The sequence below is a fragment of the Lepus europaeus genome, chromosome 16 (assembly GCF_033115175.1).
Source record: "Lepus europaeus isolate LE1 chromosome 16, mLepTim1.pri, whole genome shotgun sequence".
In the NCBI taxonomy this organism is placed as follows: Eukaryota; Metazoa; Chordata; class Mammalia; order Lagomorpha; family Leporidae; genus Lepus; species Lepus europaeus.
Window position 1 is genome coordinate 34,941,481 of NC_084842.1, and position 21,516 is coordinate 34,962,996.

The window sequence follows — 21,516 nt, forward strand, 5'->3', positions numbered from 1 at the left end:
TGAACCAGCAGATGGGGAAAACAAACAAACAAACAAACAACAACAAAAAAAACCTCTTCCCACTCTGTCCCATTCTCCCACTCTCTTTCATTCGGTCTACCTTTCAAGTAAATGAAAGTAAATAAATATTTTCTTTTTGTAAAAACTCAAATATGAATTTGTCATGTTTTCCTGTTCATCTTCACAGGGTGTTTTGAGTGCTGTATTAAATGCCTGGGAGGCATCCCCTATGCTTCTCTCATTGCCACCATCCTGCTCTATGCTGGGGTTGCCCTGTTCTGTGGCTGTGGTCATGAAGCACTTTCTGGAACCGTCAACATTCTGCAAACCTACTTTGAGATGGCAAGAACTGCTGGAGATACTCTGGATGTATTTACCATGTAAGTCATTCTAGTACTGCATCTTATTTAGATGCTATATGTTTACATTGCTGTGTATTGAATAAATAGGCACATTTAGTTAAGAGAGGTGATGATTAGTTGAAAAAATATACTCAGACTGTACATGATTCAAAAGAGCATTGGCTTTTCAATCAATGCAAGGCACTTAGAATGGAACCAGAGGCTAACTGTCTGACTTAATCTATGTTTTCACTGAAAGGTTTTATCTAAAATTCAATGATCATTAACTGAAATATTTGCATTTCTTGTTCTCTTCTAGTTTGAGCAGAAGCTTTGTAATAGAATATAACAGACAACAGAGAACAGACTTAGGTATAAATCTGGCTTCTGCTGCTATTCTAGGGAAATCACCAGAACTCCATGGGTGCTCCCCCCCTTTAGAAAATTTAACTCAAACATATAGATGATATCATCTACTGTCCCTGCCTAACTGCAAGGATGTAGACATTGCGAAAAATTCTCATTATCTTTTGTAAAAGGAAAGCTCAAAAAATATGCAGCCTTTTACAAACAGTTATACTTTTCTCCCCTTCCCCTTGCCCCCTGTAAACTCCTGATATCACTAAATCATGAGAATGTAAAAATGTGCTTCAGAAAGATGACTCAGGCAGTCTGAAAGTGAAAGGTTGCCTATGAAGTTTCAGTTTATTCTTGCTTAATATTGCATAAAATGTGTTTGGTATTGAATGATATTTTTTTCCGAAATGTATTATTGGTTCAGATAATCCATTTAGCAATTTTTTGCTCACAGAAAGAAAATAATTTTTGTTACAGACTTTTTTTTAAGATTTTCTTTGTTTATTTGAGAGGTAGAATCAGACAGAGAAAGGGGGAGACAGAGAGAAAGGTTTTCCATCCACTGTTTTACTCCCCAAATGGCCACAACACCCGCAGCTGGACCAGTCTGAAGCCAGGAGCTTCTTTGGGGTCTCCCACATGGATGCAGGGGCCCAAGCACTTGGGGCATATCCCATTGTTTCCCAGGCCATTTGTAGAGAGTTGAGTCAGAAAAGGAGCAGCCAGGACAAGAAATGCCACCCATCTGGGATGTCCAGGCCACAGGTAGAGGCTTAGCCCACTATGCCACAGAGCCGGTCCCTACAGTTTTTTTTTTGTTGTTTTTTTGTTTTTTGTTTTTTTTTTTTGGTAATCCCAGCTAATATCTGTCCCCAGAGCCTTTAGTTTTTCTTAAAATTCTTAGTTTTTTTTTTTTCCAATTTTGTCTTTATTTTATGCTGCTTGATACTATGGGTTTTAAATGTTCATGTCCTTTATTTTGTCACTCTGAATAGATTCAAAAATTCTTAATATTAATTTTTCCCTGGAATAAGATGATTTTAGATTTAAAATTCTTAGTGGTTATTTGCATTGTTAGCATTTATTTGATTTTTACTCATCATAGTATAATTACAACCTTTAGCCCTAATCTAAGACAAGACTTGGTCAACCTGGACAATTTTCTAGGAAGAAGACATTGACCTCCAAATACAATATCAGAAATATATGATATTGCTAAGTTTGTTATACTTTATCAGCTAGTGATACACATACTTTCATGAGTAGAGTATACTTAAATACTTTTTACTTTTGTTAACTTAGGTGACTCTGTGAAAATTAAAAGATAATAGAGTTGTACATTTCTATTAAGGAATAGAGCAAGAATTCTTTACTTTGAGGTGTAAAAGGAATGGATCTCTTGACACAATGCATAGCAGAATTTTAGAAGATCTGGAATATCTATGTATATCCAAATTATATTGGCACTTCAAATACTAGAAAATACTTATTAGAAAACAAGAAATATAATGAAGAAAGTGCTGTCAGATTAGGAAAATCCACTCTATGCCCCCCACAGACATATTGACTAGAAGAAGGGGACTTATTAACCACTCAGTTAAGAAGTAAAATCATTATATAACTATATTCCTGTTTCTGAAGTATCATGTTGTAGCCACATCAGTATCATTGATAAATGGAAATAAAGAATTAATAGCAATTTAAAAGTTCTGTAGTCCCATTGTCACATTAGTTTACCAATTAGTTCTGCAAAATCTTTTAAATTGAATTAAGCCTGTGATAGACAATTTGTCATTTTCCATCAAATTGCAAGCATACATGTAAACTTTCAATTGTTAGACTGTCACTGCCTTAGATTAAACTAGCATGAATCAATCCTCAACCATTTATAAGTGATATTCATTATTTATAATATAATTAAGCTGTTTGAAAGCATGTTGGATTATTGCAGTGTGCAGAGAGCTTTAATAAGATGACTGCCTGGATATATATATAATGTGATAAAACTGACATTTTTCCTTTTAGTTATATTTCAGCCTACTCTGGACAAAATATGTTCTCACTGCACATTATTTTAAGCTACCACAGATGTCCATAAAATCTACAGATTCTTTGTAATCTACATTCAAATTGCTAAATTTGGTTATGGAGTGACAAATTGGTAAGAAATCAAAACGTAATAAATGGCATGAGATGCTTGTATACATCCATCAGCAATATCAATCAAGATATCTAGATAATATTTAGGCAATAAATTTTAATGCATCACAATTTGCTACTAATATTTCCAACGTGTTGTTTGAGTGGCAGTTTTGAAGAAAGATATGAGATCTTACACTTCATTTTTTTTGTTTTCTTTTGTTCTGTTATATAAGAAATGAAATGTGAGACCAATTATTCATTGTTGAAATGGGAAGAATACCAATTTGATTGAAATAAAAGTAAATGTTTAAGTTATCTCTTCTCATATTTCAAATTACTAAAATTCCTTATATAGGCCATGTGCAACTATCAAGTAGATTTAGACTCTCCCTGCCAATAAGCAGTTCATGAAAATTGATTGAGAAGACAGATACTATAAAGTTCTCAGTGCAATTAGTGGCTATTGATAAATTTTAAAATTACATAAATTTTTAGGTAAAGTAGAAATGACCTTGTGCCGGGCTAACCTACAGGGATATCAGAAGAATGGGATTTGATAATTGTTTAAACCCTTGTCTCTTCCATCGAGGAACAGTTTGTTTTTTCTCATCATACTATTTGTTAAACTCTTTTTTTTTTTAAAGATTTATTTATTTTTTGAAAGTCAGAGTTACACAGAGAAAGGAGAGGCAGAGAGAGAGAGAGATCTTTCATCCGATGGTTCATTCCCCATATGGCTGCAATGGCTGGAGCTGCGCTGATCCGAAGCCAGGAGCCAGGAGCTTCTTCCAGGTCTCCCACGTGGGTGCAGGGGCCAAGGACTTGGGCCATCTTCTACTGCTTTCCCATGCCATAGTAGAGAGCTGGATCAGAAGTGGAGCAGCCGGGACTAGAACCGGTGCCCATATGGGATGCCGGAGGTTCAGGCCAGGGTTTTAACCTGCTGCACCACAGTGCCAGCCCATGTTGAACTCTTTTACTTAGTGCAGAGTTAATTTTCTAATCATAAGTAAATTGAAAATAGATCTTTATAAAAATTAAGAGTGGGAATGCAACAGGGAAGAGGAAGAAACTTTGGAGCATGGGCCGGAAGGAGGGGTGGGAGTGTCACTATGTTCCTAAATTTGTATATATGAAATGTATGAAACTTGTATGACTTAAATAAAATTTTAAAAACCTCCAATATAAACAATAAAAAAATCAAAAATAATTAGAAAAACAATAAGAATGGGGAAAAGTGTCATGGAAACAGAAAATGTAAAATAACAGTATATAAACTAGTGGAAAGTAAAAGATGCACATATCTGCAGGTACTACACCTTGCTTGGAAATAAATTAAGGCAAGTTTGAAAATTTATGTGGCAAAAAGACATGTTGGCCAATTTTAGTAATATAGAGAGATTCTTACTTCCTTTCCTCTATAGCTCCTATGCTTAACTCAACCAAGTGGAGCACTGTATAGAACATAAAGGAAAAGAGATCTGTTTACTGCGTGTGCAAACTTAGCAATAAAACTGATTGCCCAAACTCCACATATCCCACTTATGGACGTCAGGAACTGAGGAGTTTACTCCTTTCCTTTATCTCAGGAACCCTAAAAGCCCTTCCCTTTGCTTCCCTCCCCTTCCTTTCTTTTTCTCTTCCCACCCAATTCTCTCCCTCCTGTTAATTACAAAAGCATAAACTAGCATAGCTAGTATCTCCAAATCTAATGGTGGACATACATACTAAAGGCAGGCATGTTGAAGTATGACAATTCTGTTTTCTTAATCATCTGTCTAGTGTGAATAATGTACTTAAATGCAAATAACTTTGCAGATGGTCTCCATTCTTTTGCAATTTACATTTCAGACATGTAATTCTAAATAGAATCAGCCCACAACAATGGGATGTGCTCTTCTGAAGCCAAGGTCCCACCTTCCCAACTTAAGTTACTCACTAAATTGCTAGGCCATTTTCCATTTAAAGTGTGAATACTTTCAAAGCAACTGAGAATGAGAAAGTTCCTCAACAATTTTTAACCCATTGTCATAAATTTTAGTATGTCTGTGTCTCTCTTTATTTACTTATTTTCCCAGAAGATTTTCCTCACTTAATTTTTCAGTATAGTACCTCAAGTATCGGTCATTTGTTGTCCTTGAATTGTTTTGATAATAAGTATGTAACTTAACCCACTTGTTCAGGTAGGAGAAATTTTTTTTTTTATTTTATTTTTTTTGACAGGCAGAGTGGACAGTGAGAGAGAGACAGAGAGAAAGGTCTTCCTTTTGCCGTTGGTTCACCCTCCAATGGCCGCCGCGGTAGCGCGCTGCGGCCGGCGCACCGCGCTGTTCCGATGGCAGGAGCCAGGTGCTTCTCCTGGTCTCCCATGTGGTGCAGGGCCCAAGGACTTGGGCCATCCTCCACTGCACTCCCTGGCCACAGCAGAGAGCTGGCCTGGAAGAGGGGCAACCGGGACAGGATCGGTGCCCCGACCGGGACTAGAACCCGGTGTGCCGGCGCCGCAAGGCGGAGGATTAGCCTAGTGAGCCGCGGCACCGGCCAGGTAGGAGAAATTTTTACACCCTAAATCGCGATCTCTCTTTGTTATTAGAACATTAAAACCCACTCAACACTGAAAATAGCTCACTGCTATTCTGCTTTCTGCTATGTGATGAGGAGGCAGTTCTGATGATTTGTGGTTCAGATTTTCTTATCTGAGTGATTTTGGTGAGATGTTATTACTATGCTTCAAAAATTTTGTTTGAAATAATGAGCAAGAATTAGGGCAGCTATTTTGCTTCTGCCAAGTAGACTCATATAGGACAAAAAAAAAAAAATCAATATGGAGACTGGTTAGAAAATCAGATACCAAAAAAAGATCCAAATCATGAATTTTGCTACTTGGCTTCTTGAATGGTTTTTCTGAGGATTGGGCAATGAACAGTGTTACTCAGAAATATATCCCCATGGGCACCGGATTCTGTCCCGGTTGCCCCTCTTCCTGTCCAGCTCTCTGCTGTGGCCCGGGAGTGCAGTGGAGGATGGCCCAAGTGCTTGGGCCCTGCACCCACATGGGAGACCGGGAGGAAACACCTGGCTCCTGGCTTCGGATCAGCGTGGTGTGCCAGCCACAGCGCGCCGGCCAAAGCGGCCATTGGAGGGTGAACCAATGGTAAAGGAAGACCTTTCTCTCTCTCACTGTCTACTCTGCCTATCAAAAAAAAAAAAAAAAAAAAAAAAAAAAAAAAAAAAAGAAAGAAAGAAAAGAAAAAGAAATATATCCCCATGTAATTTATTAAATAAGGTTGTATTTGCTTTTTTTGTAACTGTAATATACATCCAGATATGATACAGTTGATTTCCACAGTGAATGCTTTTTATTTTCAAAATGTGATGATTTTGAGTTCAGGTCAAGGCACCAGAAACTGAGTTCACTAGAAAACAAATTCTTCAATGTTTAATGCACATATAAAAATTAGCTCCTGTCTCTATAAAACAAAAGGCAGACAGCAAGCTGAGATAAAAGGTAAATCCACTTTCTTCTGAACTAACTTCATGGTTGTGTGTATGTTAGCTCACACTTCACATTTATTCCTTGGAAGTTAATGGTTGTGTCTGCATACATTTTTCTAGTAATTTATTGGGTCAGAATGAGAAGGAGAAAGAAACATGAATTCATGGCCAGAAGAAACAAACCTTCATAATCTGATAGAAATCATAATAGCGTAAACTATTTCTACAATGGTCTAGAGTGTTAACAGCTAAAAGATATTGATAAAGTCTTCTACTTATAACAGTATTAGAACATTAGAAAAATTAAATTTGATGTGAGTTTATTGATTAGCCTTGGATAATCAAACATAATTTTTCATAGCTAGAACTTAGATTGAAAGCCATACTGAATTCCTATTTCCGAAATGATAATCAAATAGTATGTGTCTTATTAGGTAATATTTCAGCAAGGTGAGTACTCTTTAAATGAATGATTTAAAAAGAACTAATACAAAATAACAGATGTTAGAGGGAGTAGGAGATGGGATGGTGGTTATGGGGGAAAAACTGCTATAATCCAAAAGTTGTACTTTCAAAATTTATATTTGTTAAATAAATTTTTCTAAAAAAAATAACAGCAACAACAAAACCAAATACCTAAATCATGAGAATTTAGATAGACAATGTAATGTAGTAAGTGAAAGTCCTGGAGTTTATTCTGTTGACTCTGCCCATTTTTAGCTTCTTACTTTCAACAACTTAATCTAACTACTTCAGTCCTTCATTAGTAAAAGGGATATACTAATTCTGATTACTTCTTAATGTTTTTATGTGAATAAATTACTTAATGATTTTAAATAATTATATCATCAGCCCATAATAAACACTACACTCCTATTTACTATTTTGATGGTGATGGTAATGACAGTGATGGTGATGATGTTTTCAATTGTGATGTTGTCCTTGACGCTGTATCACAAATGTAATGCCCACTGTCCTGGTTCCTAATGTCTGAGTGTCTCTGAATGCATCCTATTTATCATAATACTATTATTGTTTGCTATTTGATGAGAGTAGATATTAGTAAGTTTCAGACTGCATTAGAATTCAAAGATCTAATTTATATTGCCTTTTCTAGCATTCAAGAATACAACAATGTTAGATAAAATATAAATAAGAACATGATAATTTCATTCTAATGATATTTTGAAGGTTCCCAGATAAAAGAAAGCTTGCTTTGTTCTTCTAAGAGAGAGAGATGTTTGCCAAGTATTCCAGTTTTAGGGAAATTGTTCCAGGCTTAATATAAAGAATTTTTCAAAACTCTTTTCTAAAGAGTAGTTGGACTGCTTTGAAATGTAGTTATTTTCCTGTCAGTTCAGGTGTTTAGACACAGCAAGCAGTGAGTTTCCACGTTCTGTGATGTTTATAATTTATGATTTGCTGAGTCTTATTTCTTCAAGAACAACTATCTTACTAATGGTATCCAGTTCTATCAGGTATTACACTTCTAAAATTTATTGTACTTTCACAATATTCATGCTTTCAAATCTGAATTTTTCAGTTTTAAGGCTAACCTTTGGGTACACTTTTAAGGAATTCTTTCCTTCAGCAAAATAATATTGGGTTATACTTTGTGCCCATCATTTGCTAGTCTTCAGGGATGCCCAATAGATTAAAACAACTTCTGTATCTTGAAACATTAACACGTAAAAGATACATGAACAAAGTGTCATCCACAAAGACTGTGCGGACATGAATCAAAGACTGGTGGAGTTATTACTTTAACTGAGTTCTAAGATTCATTAGGCAAACTAGATAGATAGCATGGGGAAGCTACAATAACTACTGCTCTATGGTATTGGCACAGATACTGAAAAATGTATCAAGCAGAATAGAATGGGAAGATAAAAAGACCTACACACACATAGGTACTTACAAATTCATATAAAATTGTGTTCTTCATATTTGCATACTAAAAACCTTTCAGGTGGATTAAAGTTAAAATATAAGGATATGCAAAATTTGGAAAGCTTAAAGGAAAGAGCAATCAAGATTTCACTTATCATGAGGTAAAAAAAAGTATGTAGGCAGTATAAGAAATCATGAAGGAAAAAAATGTATGGATTTTTACAAAAGTTAAAATTTTACTCATTTAAGTATTATCAAAACACTAAGTACACATAAAAATACAACTAACATGACTAAAATTTCTAATTTTAATAAATGAAGAACAGATAATAAAATGATAATATATAAAGCAGGTATTCCAATACAAATAAACAAGAATAACATGTATGTATATATATATATATGTATATATATATATATACATACATATCTATCATCAATAGTAAACTAAGGAAAGTAGTTTAAAAAATATTGCTTTTCACCTATCCATTCACCAGAAAAATTAAATTGTGATGCCTGCTATTAGGAAACAGAGTATGAAACTTCCGACTCTTTACCCATGTATTTTAACCTTGTGGACACCACTTTGATTGTGTCTACTTTGAATTTCTCCAGGAATTTATTCTAGGGGGACAATATAGATGGTGAACAAATATTATCTACAAATCATTATTATTAGCATGTTGTTTGTAAGAGGAAGCATTAGATTCTCATTCCTGCCATAAAGAAAAGTACTACAAAGTTAGTGATTTAAAATAGCATTCATTGTGCTACACCTTTGAATTTCAGAAGTCTGAAATGGTCTTACAGGGTTTACTGAAATGAGCTGAAATTACTGAATTGGCAGAATTCTTCTCCATCTGGAAGCTCTAGGGGAGGATCCACAACCTTGCTTATTTCAGCTTCCAAAGGCCACCTGCACTCTTTGGCTCATGGTTACCTTTCATCTTTAAGCCAGTAGTGTAACATCTTCAAATTATCTCTGAATTTGAACCTGCCTCTCCTGCATCTCTTATTTTTAAGGACCTATGTGAAGACCTTGGGCCTGCCTAGATAATCCAGGACAACAGTCTCATCTCCTGATCATTAATTTAATCACATTTGGCAAGTTGTTTTTTTCACAGAAAGTAACATATTACAGGCTTTGTGTAGGTCTTTTGGAGCCATTATTATCCCTATCACTAAACACAAACATGGAATGGGTAAAATATAGTTATAATATCTTCAAATGATAAAATGTACCATAATCTTAAAAATCTTTGAAAATTTATTTAATAGTTTAAAATATTAATGACTGGCTGAAAAAAGGATGCTTTCAGAGTAGTATATAATTATTATAGCTTTTTGAAGTTTCTTGAAATTTATAAAAAACTGAGAGGGTAAACAGTTAATAATAGGTCTTTTTTCCTGTTTTGTGTTTTTCTCCATTTTTTTTTACAACAAGCATACATTGCTCTTAAACCAGTGTGTCAAACAAATACACAAGCATTGCCAAATTTGGAAGTTTGCATTTAAAAAGGAGGTAAAGGACTTACATTAATCCCTTAAGAAATAGGGTAATATGAATTGGCACTTTGGAAAGCACAAGCAGTGAAGCAAAAATAAAATGCTTTATGATTCTCTATTTGATCCTGCTATAAACACAGTCAGTGACCTCATTGTAAGAGAGTTATCAGTACAAATTGTTGACTTGTCTTTAACAAAAACTCATATTAGTATAAATTATGAGTTTAATTTTCATAAATTTTAAATTCTTTGTTCTATTAGAGCTTGTTGTTAACAGAGTAGTTTTGTGATAGAATTAAATCAGTGAGATAACTTCAGATTTTATTTAATTTAAATAGTTTGATGATTTCAAATTTTGAAAAGGACTTTTAAATGTAGCATTGAAAACATTTATTAGACGACTGTTTGAAGAGAAACTTTAGGTAGGAATTTTTGAATTTAAGAGATTAACTTTCAAATTCAGTAAAATATATAGCTGTGGCAGGCTAAATAATTGCCTCCAAACATATCCAGATCCTAATCCCAGTAATCTATATGTGTTACATTATATGGCAAAAGAGACTTTGAAATTGTGATTAAAGTCGGAATTTAGAGCTGAGGAGATCCTCTTGGATTTCCTGAGTAGGCTCTAAATCTTAATATAAGTGTCCCTATTAGAAAGAAGCAGAAGAATATTTGATCAGAGAAAAACTCACATAACTACTGAAAGAAGGTGCTACCTGCTGGCTTTGAACATAGAGAAAGTGTCACTAGCTAAGAAATGCTAGGAAACCAGCTCTGGAAGAGACACAGTGCAAAGGAACTTGCCCCTAACCTTTGTAGGCCCGGAAGTTCTGCCAATACTTCAGTTTTGGCCCCAGGAAACTAATTTCAAATTTCTGATATCCAGAACTATTAACAAGTAAGTGTGTGTTGTCTTAAGCCACTGAGTTTGTTGTCATTTGTTATAATAGCCATCAGAAATTAATACAGAGCTAGACCTGTTTTTCTGCAGTAGTTACTGCCAAAGAATTTTTACAACACACTGGAGTCAAATTTCGAAAGGGTAAAGCCAAAGGTATATGTCTATTGTAATTCTCTTCAGCAATTTGTAATCATACTTCTGGCCTGAATGCTGAGCTTTAGGGATCCATGCATTTTTATTAAGTAAAATATGAATTTGGGAGAATAATGTCAGCAAGATGGTTGACTATTAAGTTCCAGCACTTGTTCCCACACAGAAACACCAATTTAACAGCATACAGGCCAAAATACCATTATGGGATTTTGAATGCACTTAAGAGGTTGCAGTAGCCCATTGAGCACAAAGAGAATAGCCCCACCGATATGGGTAAGAAGAGCAATGCTTCTCAATCAACATCAACCTCTACCCTAAGCCAGCATAGTGCTAGGAAAGATCATCCCAGCTCATGTTCTCTTCATGGGTGGAAAGAGAAGAGTGAAAAATGCAACCAATATTCTAGAAATTTCACAGAGCTGACTAAGGGTCAGGTTTCTGTATCACCTCAGTCTAAGAACTGATAGAACTGGCATAATGTGGATGCCTAGGCCTCTAAGAGCTAATCAGTGAAATTGTGAGAAGGCTTACAGCTGGACAGGGAGGAAAACATAACGTTCTACAAGCAAAACCACAAGGAGAAATAAACAGCAACTCAGTCCTGGTAGGGAATTTCAATGTCCCACTTTCAATAATGGGTGGGAGAGCCAAGCAAATCATGAAGGAAAGAGACTTGAATCACCCTCCAGATCAAATGAGCTTTTAAAGAGACATATTCAGAACGTGCCACACAGCAGTATTAGATGGCACATTCTTCTGAAGGCCACATGGGACGTTTGTCAGGATGTATCACATGTTAGTCACAAAACAAGACTTAACAAATTTAAGAGGATTGAGTTCATACCAACGCAATCCTACTTACAACAGCTTTCAAAAAAAAAAAAAAAATCTTAGAAATAAAATTAACCAAGGAAAGAAAAGACTTGTACGCTGAAAGCTACAGACATTATTAAAGAAATGAAGCAATACACAATAAATTGAAAGATATTTCATGTTCATGAATTGGAAGAAATGATATTGTTAAAATGTCCATATTACTTAAAATTATTTACCAAACAATGCAATTCCTTTCAAAATCCAGTGGCATTCCTTACAATAATAGAGAAAAAAATCCTAAAATTCCTAAGAAATTAAAAAAAAAACTCAGAGCAGGCAAATCTGGAGACCTCATACTTGATTTCAAATATAGTGCAAGGGGCCAGCACCGTGGCACAATAGGTTAATCCTCCGCCTCTGTCAGCATCCCATATGGGTGCCAGTTCTAGTCCTGGTTGCACCTCTTCTAGTCCAGCTCTCTGCCATGGCCTAGGAAAGCAGTGGAGGATGGCCCTAGTGCTTGGGCCCCTGCACCCACCTGGGAGACCAGGAGGAAGCACCTGGCTCCTGGCTTCGGATCGGCATAGTTGTGGCCGTTGCAGCTATTTGGGGAGTGAACCAATGGAAGGAAGACCTTTCTCTCTGTCTCTCTCTCTTTCACTGTCTGTAACTCTACCTGTCAAACAAATAAATAAAAATCTTTAAAAAACATGGTGCAAGTCTAAGTTAATCAAAACATGCTGATACTGGCATAAAAATAAGCAGAGACCAAAAGAACAATAGTCCAGAAATAAACCAATATGTATAGAGTAAAATGATTTTCAGCAAGTATGACAAAACTTCACAGTAGGGAATGACTGAAAAAATTGGATACCCACATACAAAAAATGAAATTAGACCCCTTGACCATACACAAAAGTCAATTCAAAATTTATTACAGATTAAAGGTAATATTTAGGCCTTTCCGCACTGTTTTTGGGAATGTGAAGTACACTGCTTTGGAAAACATTACAGAGGTCCTCCCAAAATTTGAAAATAAAATTGTCCCATGATCTGGCAATCATACTTCCAGGTATTTATCCCAAAGAATTGGAATCAAGATCTCAAGGAGATACCTCTACTCCTATGTCAGTTGCAGCATTATTCACCATAATCAAGATATATAAATAGCCTAAAAGTCTATTGACTGATAAATAGATAAAGTTGTAGTGGTTCATACATTTGATAAAATATTCCATTATAAATTGAAAGAAATCCTGCCATGTGCTAAATTATGGATGAAATTTGAGGACATTAGGCTATATTAAACAAACGGTTCACATAAGGATTATACTGTATGATTGCATTTATATGACATTCCTAAGATAGGCAAACTTACAGAATCAAAGTGTCAAGATTCCCAGAAACCGCAGATTGAGGAGAGGAAAGAAATGTGGAATTGAGGAATTGCTGTTCAACAAATACAGAGCTTAAGTCATGTAAGATGAAGAAGCTCTGCTATACAACATTGTGCTTATAGTTAACTATAAAGTATCGGACGCTTAAAATCAAAGAGTGTAAATCTCTTGTTTTTCACAGTAGAAAAATTTTATTTACAACAGTTAGGGACGAACATTCCAAAGCAGTTTCATTGTAGTCTCTAAAACTGCTGCTGTTAAATTATTTTATAAAGAGAAGCAAGTTGAATTCACTTCAATATACTAATACCTCAGCTGATAGATCTACTCATCTACTCACTTATGCATTGATTTTAAATGGTGAGGAAGAAGTAGCCATTTCCTACCTTATCACTAATCTAAAGATTAAAGACAAAATGGTAAAATAAAAAAAAACTATAGCTACAACAAATTGTTAAGAAACACAATATAAAAAATATAAATTAGGACACCACAAATGTAAATTGCAGGGATAAAGAAGACATCTAGAGAATATATACGTGACCAAATGAGCTGTTTTCATGTTAGAATAGTCCAGTATCATATTCTTTATGTTAGCCCTATGGTAACCACAAAGGAATAATTACAGCAGACAGTGAGACACAAATGAGAAAGAGCAAGGAATGAAAATTTAGCACTATAAGCCACAAAGTTAGAGACCCAGAGAGGAAGATAGGCACAAAGGGTCTACAAAATAACCACAAAACAATGAACTGAATGGTAGGAATAAATATTTACCTACTAATTATATCCTCAGCGGTAACAATTAAAATTTCTATTTAAAACACACATAGTGTGTAGGGGGTGGGGGGACTGTTTTGCTTAGCTTTTAAGAAGCTCCAGTTCCATGACTGAGGAGATTCAATGCCCAGTTTCAATTTCTGACTCCATCTTTCTGCTAACACAGATCCTGTGAGAAAGAAGTTATGGCTCAAGTAATTTGGTTCCTGCCACTGATATGGGAGATCTGGACTATGTTCACAGCTTCTTCCTTTGTCCTAGTCTAGTCTTCTTGTGCATTTAGGTAGTAACCAGTGGTTGAGAATCCAACCCTCACACCCACCACAAACTTTGTTTTTCAAAAACATAATTGAACAAAAATAAAAGACAGAGGGGCCAGCATTGTGGTACTGTGAGCTAAGTTGCTGACTACCACTCTGGCATCTATATTAGACCCTTGCCACACATGTGGGAGACCCAGATGGAGTACGGGTCTTCAGCCTGGACCAGTTCCAGTTGTTGTGGCCATTTAGGGAGTGCATGAGTGGACAGAAGATCTTTCGGTGTATCACTCTGCTTTTCAAAAAAATGTTTAAATTATTTGTTAGAAAGTTAGACTTACAGAGAGAGAAAGAGAAGGAAGGAAGGAAGGGAGGAAGGAAGGAAGGAAGGAAAGGGAGGGAGCGAGGGAGGGAGAGACTAGCAGCAGCCAGGCAGGAATCCAACAGGTACCCATATGGGATGCTGGCACTGCAGGTAGCAGCTTAACCTTCTGCACTACAGCACTGACCCTAACTGTATACATGTTTTAAAAAGAGCCTTTTAGAGCCAGCATTGTGGCATATGGGTTAAGCCATGGCCCGCAACACTGGCATGCCATATGGGTGCCAATTCAAGTCTTGGCTTCTCTGCACCTGATCCAGTTCCCTGAGAAAGTGCCTGGGAAAGCATTGGAGGACGACCCAAGTGTTTAGGCCCCTGCACCCATGTAGGAGACTCAGATCAAGTTCCTGGCTCCTTGCTTTGGCCTGGCCCTCCATTGTGGTCATCTGGGGAGTGAACCAGCAGATGGAAAATCTCCCTTCCTCCCTCTCTCTCTCTCTCTCACTGTAACTCAACATTTCAAATAAATAAAATAAATCTTTTTTTTTTTAAAAAAATCATTTTAAAAGGCTTCCTTCAAGAAACTCATTTTCCTTTTAGAGATATACATAGACTGTAAGTGAAAGATGAAAAAGATATTGCTTGCAAAGGAATACAGAAATAAGAAAGCATAGTTATATACACATAGAAAAAGTATACTTTCAGTAGAAAACTGAAAAAAAGATAAAAAGTTATTATATAATGAAAATGCTGCCAATTCAGCAATGAACATAGTAATTATAAGATTATATATTCCCAAGATTGACTCATCTAAATATATGAAACAAATACAAACAGGTCAATGGGAGAACTAGGTGACCATATAACAGTAGAGAAATTCAACACTCCACTTTTTGCAATGGATAGAAAACCAGCAAATAAATACCAGAATTAAATGCTGTTCTCAAATAAATGGACCTATATTTCATCCAATAGCTACAAAATATGCATTCTTACTGTGCATGGAACATTCTACAGGATTGATAATGTCTTTAGGTGACAAAACAAAGCAAATCTTTTTTTTTTTTTTTTTTTTTTTTTTTTTTACAGGCAGAGTTAGTGAGAGAAAGAGACAGAGAGAAAGGTCTTCCTTCCATTAGTTCACCCCCTAAATGTCCACTACTGCCAGCGCACTGCACCGACCTGAATCCAGGAGCCAGGTGCCTCCTCCTGGTCTCCCATGCGGGTGCAGGGCCCAAGGACTTGGGCCATCCTCCACTGCCCTCCTGGGCCACAGCAGAGAGCTGGACTGGAAGAGGAGCAACCGGGACTAGAACCTGGTGCCCATATGGGATGCTGGCACTACAAGTGGAGGATTAACCAAGTGAGCCATGGTGCCAGCCCCAACAAAACAAATTTTAACACATTTTAAATAAATTATATCAGGTATAATGGAATAAAATGGAATAAAACTAGAAATCTATAACTAGAGGACCCTCAGAAGCTTTAAAAGTACATAGAAATTAAAAAGCATGCTCTTGAATAGCCAACAGGTCAATGGAAAAACCAAAAAGGGAATTAAAAATGACTAAAGAAAAATAAAAATGGAACTGTACCTAAACCTGTAGAGCACAGCAAAAATAGATCAGATCCAAGAGGAAAATTTATAGCAATAAATACTTAAATAAGAAAAAAGAAGAAATCTCAAACAATCTAACATTTTACTCAAAGAAATAGTAGAATAGAAGAAAGTAAAACCAAAATTAGTTAAGAAATGAAATAATAAGGATCGACCCCAAAATAGATGATATAGACATTAAGTAAACTATAAAAGATCAATGAAATGAAGAGCCATTTTTTGGAAAATATAAATTCAATCAACATAGCTCAAAGAGAAAAATCCAGAGATGAAGTAGGAGACATTACAAATAATACTACAGAAATAAAAAGAATCATGGTAGACCAATACAATTAAACACCAACAAACTGGAGAATTTCAAAGAAATATATGCATTCCTAAACATATAAAATCTACCTTAATTGATCTGTAAAGAAGTAGAAAATCTGAACAGATCAATAATAACTCTAAACACCAACACCATAATATAGAATCTGCCATCAAAGTAAAGATTAGGATGTCATGGCTTCACTTCTAAAGTATACCAAACACTTAAGGAAGAACTAACACCAGTATTTAACAAACCATTCAAAAAAGTTGAAGAGGAAAAAGTATTTCCAGTGTCATTCTAGAATACCAGAATTGTCCTGATACTCAAACCAGATAAGGTGAAACAAATAAAGAAGACTATGTTTCACCAATGAACTTGTATGCAAAAATCCCCCCCCAAATACTAGCAACCCCAGCACCTGCACTGTAAAGCCACCTCCTGAAGTGCATCCCATATGGGTGCTGGTTTGAGTCCCGGTTGCTCCACTTCTTCTTCTTTTTTTTTTTTAAGCTCACTGATGTTTATTTTTGTGGTGTGTTTCTATTTATTTTAATTAATTAATTTATTTATTCTGGAAGGTTTTTTATTTATTGAATACAAATTTCATATGTACAGATTTTAGGGATATAGTATTTCTTCTCCCCATTTCAGCCCTCCTACCCCCACTCCTAGCCCACCTCCCACCCCCTCTCCCATTCCATTTTCCATTAAGATTCATTTTTAAATGACTTTACATACAGAAGACAAACTCTATACTAAGTAGAGATTTCAACTATTTGCACCCACACAGACACCAAGTATAAAGTACAGGTTGAAGATAAGTTTTACCTTTAATTCTCATAGTACAACTCAGGACAGAGGTCCAACATAAGGAGCAAGTGCACAGTGACTCCTATTGTTGATTTAAAAACTGACACTGTTATTTATGACATCAGTGATCATCCGATGCTCTTGATATGAGCTGCCAAGGCTATGAAAGCCTTTTGAGTCCACAAACTCCATCAGTTTTTAGACAGGGCCATATGCAAAGTGGAAGTTCTCACCTCCCTTCAGAGAAAAGTACATCCTTTTTTGATGGCCCCTTCTTTCCACTGGGGTCTCACTCACAGAGATCTTTCATGCACAACTGTTTTATCTTGGCTTTCCATGCCTGAAATGCTTTCATGATATTTTCAATCAGATCTGAATGCCTTAGGGCTGATTCTGAGGTCAGAGTGCTCTTTAGGGTGTTTGTCATTCTGTGAGTCTGCTATGTGGACTGTTTGCCATGTTGGAGCTTTCTCTCCTTTGTAATTTTATCTATTGTTATTAACAAGCACTTGGTCTTACTAATGTGATCCCTTTGACTCACATTAGCCAAGACATGGAATCAACCTAAATGTCCATCAACAGAAGGCTGGATAAAAAAAAAAAAAAAAAAACTATGGGATATGTTCTCTGTGGAACACTACACAGAAGTTAAAAAAAACGAAATCCGGTCATTTACAGCTAAATGGATGAATCTGGAAAATATCATATTTAGTGAAATAAGCCAGTCGCAAAGGGACAAATACCATATGTTCTCCCTGATCTGTGACAACTAACAGAGCACTTAAAAGGAAACCTGTAGAAGTGAAACTGACACCATGAGAAGCAATTACTTGAACAGCCCTCATCTTGATTGTCTAGGAACAGTTTATTATTTCATTTTATTTATTTGTTTTCGTTGTTTTTCTCTACTTAATACCATTGGTTGAACTCTTTACTTAACATGGAATTAATCATAGATGTACTAGGTCAATTGAAAATAGATCCCAGTTAAAAAAAGAGTGGGCATAGAAGACCTGGAAGAAGCTCCTGGCTCCTGGCTTTGGATAGGCCCAGTTCTGGCTGTTGCGGCCATTTGGGGAGTGAATCAGCAATGGAAGTCCGCATTCTCTCTGTCTCTGCCTCTCTGTAACTCTGCCTTTCAAATAAATAAATAAATAAATAAATAAGAGTGGGAATGAGAGAGGGAGGAGCTGTACAAATCGGCACACATTCCCACAGACTAACCCCCTAAGGGTGAAGCTAAAAACTTGCCATGGGACTCCAAATCCCATTTAGCTGGGTGGCAGTAACCCCATCTTATGTGATAAAGTGATCATATTAAGTATGGAATTGATCATATAGATAAATTGCTCCACTTCTGATCCAGCTCTCTGCTATGGCCTGGGAAAGCAGTGGAAGATGGCCCACATCCTTGTGCCCCTGAACTCACACAGGAGATCCAGAAGAAACTCCTGGCTCCTGGCTTCGGCCTGGCCTAGCTCCAGCCATGCAGCCATTTGTGGAGTAAACCAGATGAAGGAAGATTCTCTCTCTCTCTCTGTCTCTCTCTGTCTCTCTCTTCTCTAACTTTGCCTTTCAAATAAATAAATTATTAAAAATTAATTAAAATTAAAAATCTGTAATGTTTCTACAAACCACTATCAAGCTCTCTGAAAAACAAATCAAGAAAACATCCTATTGATACTAACTATAAAATAAAACTATCAAGGAGTTCAGCAAACACCCTGCCTTAAAGCAGAGAATCAGAGATGCTGGGACCCTACGACCTTTTCCAGGGATGTGACCTCAGTTGACCTAAGGACCTCGCAACAGGTACCATCTCCTAAAGACTTCATACCACCTCTACATCATTAAACTGAGGGCCAAGCCACTAACACATAAGCCCTTGTGGAACAAACCACATTTAAATTATGGTACCCACGATCATGAATTAGAAGAATATGTATTTGTAAAATGACCTTACTACCTAAGGTGACTTATAGACTCAGTGTTCACTGGTTATGGTATTTAGCAATAAATTCTAATGGGATTTTCTGTAACTATAAACCACAACGATGATTATAAATAGTCCTATAATTCTTTTTAAAAAGTTTTATTTATTTGTGAGGCTGGCACTGTAGCATAGCGGGTAAAGCTGCCGCCTGCAGTGCTGGCATCCCATCAATTTGAGACCCGGCTGCTCCACTTCTGATCCAGCTCTCTGCTATGGCCTGAGAAAGCAGTGGAAGATGGTCCAAGTCCTTAGGGCCCCTGCATCCACTTGGGAGACATGGAAGAAGCTCCTGGCTCCTGTCTTTGGATCGGCGCAACTCCTAGGGAGGGTACCAGCAGAAATACTCTCTCTCTGCCTTTATAACTCTGCCTTTCAAATAAATAAATACATCTTTTAAAGGAGTTTTATTTATTTGTATTTATTTGAAAGCCGGGGGAGCAATAGGAAGCTGGCACGGACTAGGGCAGGCCAAAACCAGGAGCTCGGAACTCCACCTGATCACTTATGTGGGTATCAGGTACCCAGTTATTGGATCACCATCTGCTGCTTCTCAGGGTGCCCAGTAGCAGGAATCTGGTTTGGAGGTCCAGTAGCTGGGCTGGAATTCGGCTCTGCAATATGCAGACTGCAGGCATCCCAAGCAGCAGCTTGACTGCTGTGCCACAACAGTCACACACCACCTTGCAGTTTTACATTTTATTATTTGGGGCATAAGTAGGGAATGCATGTTTTCAAAACTTGGAAATGCAAATGGAATCATAACTCATAAATATACTAATTGTTCTTTCAAATTCCACTGAATATTCATATTCTACAGAGCTATAAAAATAAAATTGACTATCTAATAAAACTCTATCATCTGTGTATCATTACCAGTGTGTGCATACATTTATATTTTCTTATAAGTGTTTTTGTTTACCAACATGGTTATTTTTTTCCATTAAGTAATCAGTTGTGTGAAAAGATTACCTTCTCATGCCTCTTTCATTCGAATTACCTGTAATTTTGCTCAGGCCCAGTTCCATATAATATCTTTTAAGGATTCTGCCTAGAAGTCCTGATTGTGAAAGTTGCAGTTTTCTCCAAAAGTATATATTTAATTTATTGACATTGTCAGCAACAGTAAACATTTGTGACATTTTATGATAGTTATGAAGTAAAACTCAATTATAATTGACTATGAGGACAGATATGGAATGTATATCATTATATATAAAATGACTAAATTATTAACCACAAAGATTGTTTCTCCAATTAAATGAGGTTCTTTTTTTAAAAAAAGATTTATTTATTTTATTTGAAAACCAGAGTTAGAGAAACAGTGAGTGTGAGACAGAGAGAGAGAGTGAGAGAGAGTGAGAGAGAGAGAGATCTTCCATCAGCTGGTTCAGTTCCCCAATGGCTACAGTGGCTGGAGTTGGGTCAGGTGGAAGCCAGCAGCCAGGAGCTTGGGTGGCAGGGGCTCAAACACTTGGGCCATCTTCCATTGCTTTCCCAGGTTCATTAGCTAAGAGCTGCATCAGAAGTGGAGCAGTGCCCATAAAGAATGTTGGTGCTAAAGGTGGCGGCTTAACCTGCTATGCAAAAGTGCTAACCCTTAATATGAGTTTTAAAACTTTAAAAATGTATTTATGTTTGTTATTTTGCTCTAATTAGAAAAATTAATAGCGATTATTCTATTTATCAAATGCATCTAAGCAAACGCCTATGGAAGTATAAATCACTGTTTACCAAGACTACAGTGGTGTAGTCAAAAAATACTGAAAGTGGCAAAGCAAAATTTATATCACAAACATTAGGTACACAATGTTTAATATCACAAACATGTTTAATATCACATAATGTTTACTATCACAAACATTAAACACATAAGGTAAAATATTTAAAGTCCAAACTCCTTTATGAACACATTCTGTAAATTTATACTAAAAGAACCTTGAGCATATGAGAATCAACTTCTGCAGACCAGCAGTAAAAAGTTACTGAAATAAATCATTTTTCTCCTCTAGGATTGACATCTTTAAGTATGTGATCTATGGCATCGCAGCTGCATTCTTTGTGTATGGCATTTTGCTGATGGTGGAAGGTTTCTTCACAACTGGAGCCATCAAAGATCTCTATGGAGATTTCAAAATCACCACTTGCGGCAGATGTGTGAGCGCCTGGGTATGTTATTTCTCTATATTCAGTGTTTAATGTGGGTTTATTTCAATAGCACCCAGGTTTTAACTTTGATTTGCTAAGAATTAATGTTTTGTTTAACATAGTAACAATCACTTCTGTGATTGCTATCTTAAACCTTGATAATATTATTTTCTAAATTAGGATGATTACTTGTGAAAATTCAGTTTCAAATTCTCAAAGCATATGGAGCACAACTAGTTTTGTTTGTAGAGAGAGCAGAACTGTTGGTTGATTTATA

The 21,516-nt window shown here is 36.2% G+C and overlaps 1 protein-coding gene across 1 annotated transcript in view; it reads left to right on the forward strand.

Annotated features, from left to right (window-relative positions):
- Window positions 1-21,516, forward strand: part of GPM6A (glycoprotein M6A) — a 351,286-nt gene that overhangs the window by 288,807 nt on the left and 40,963 nt on the right. The window contains exons 2-3 of the mRNA XM_062212935.1: window positions 188-380; window positions 21,104-21,260. Of these exons, the coding sequence (XP_062068919.1) occupies window positions 188-380; window positions 21,104-21,260 (350 nt within the window). The remainder of the gene's footprint in view (window positions 1-187; window positions 381-21,103; window positions 21,261-21,516) is intronic.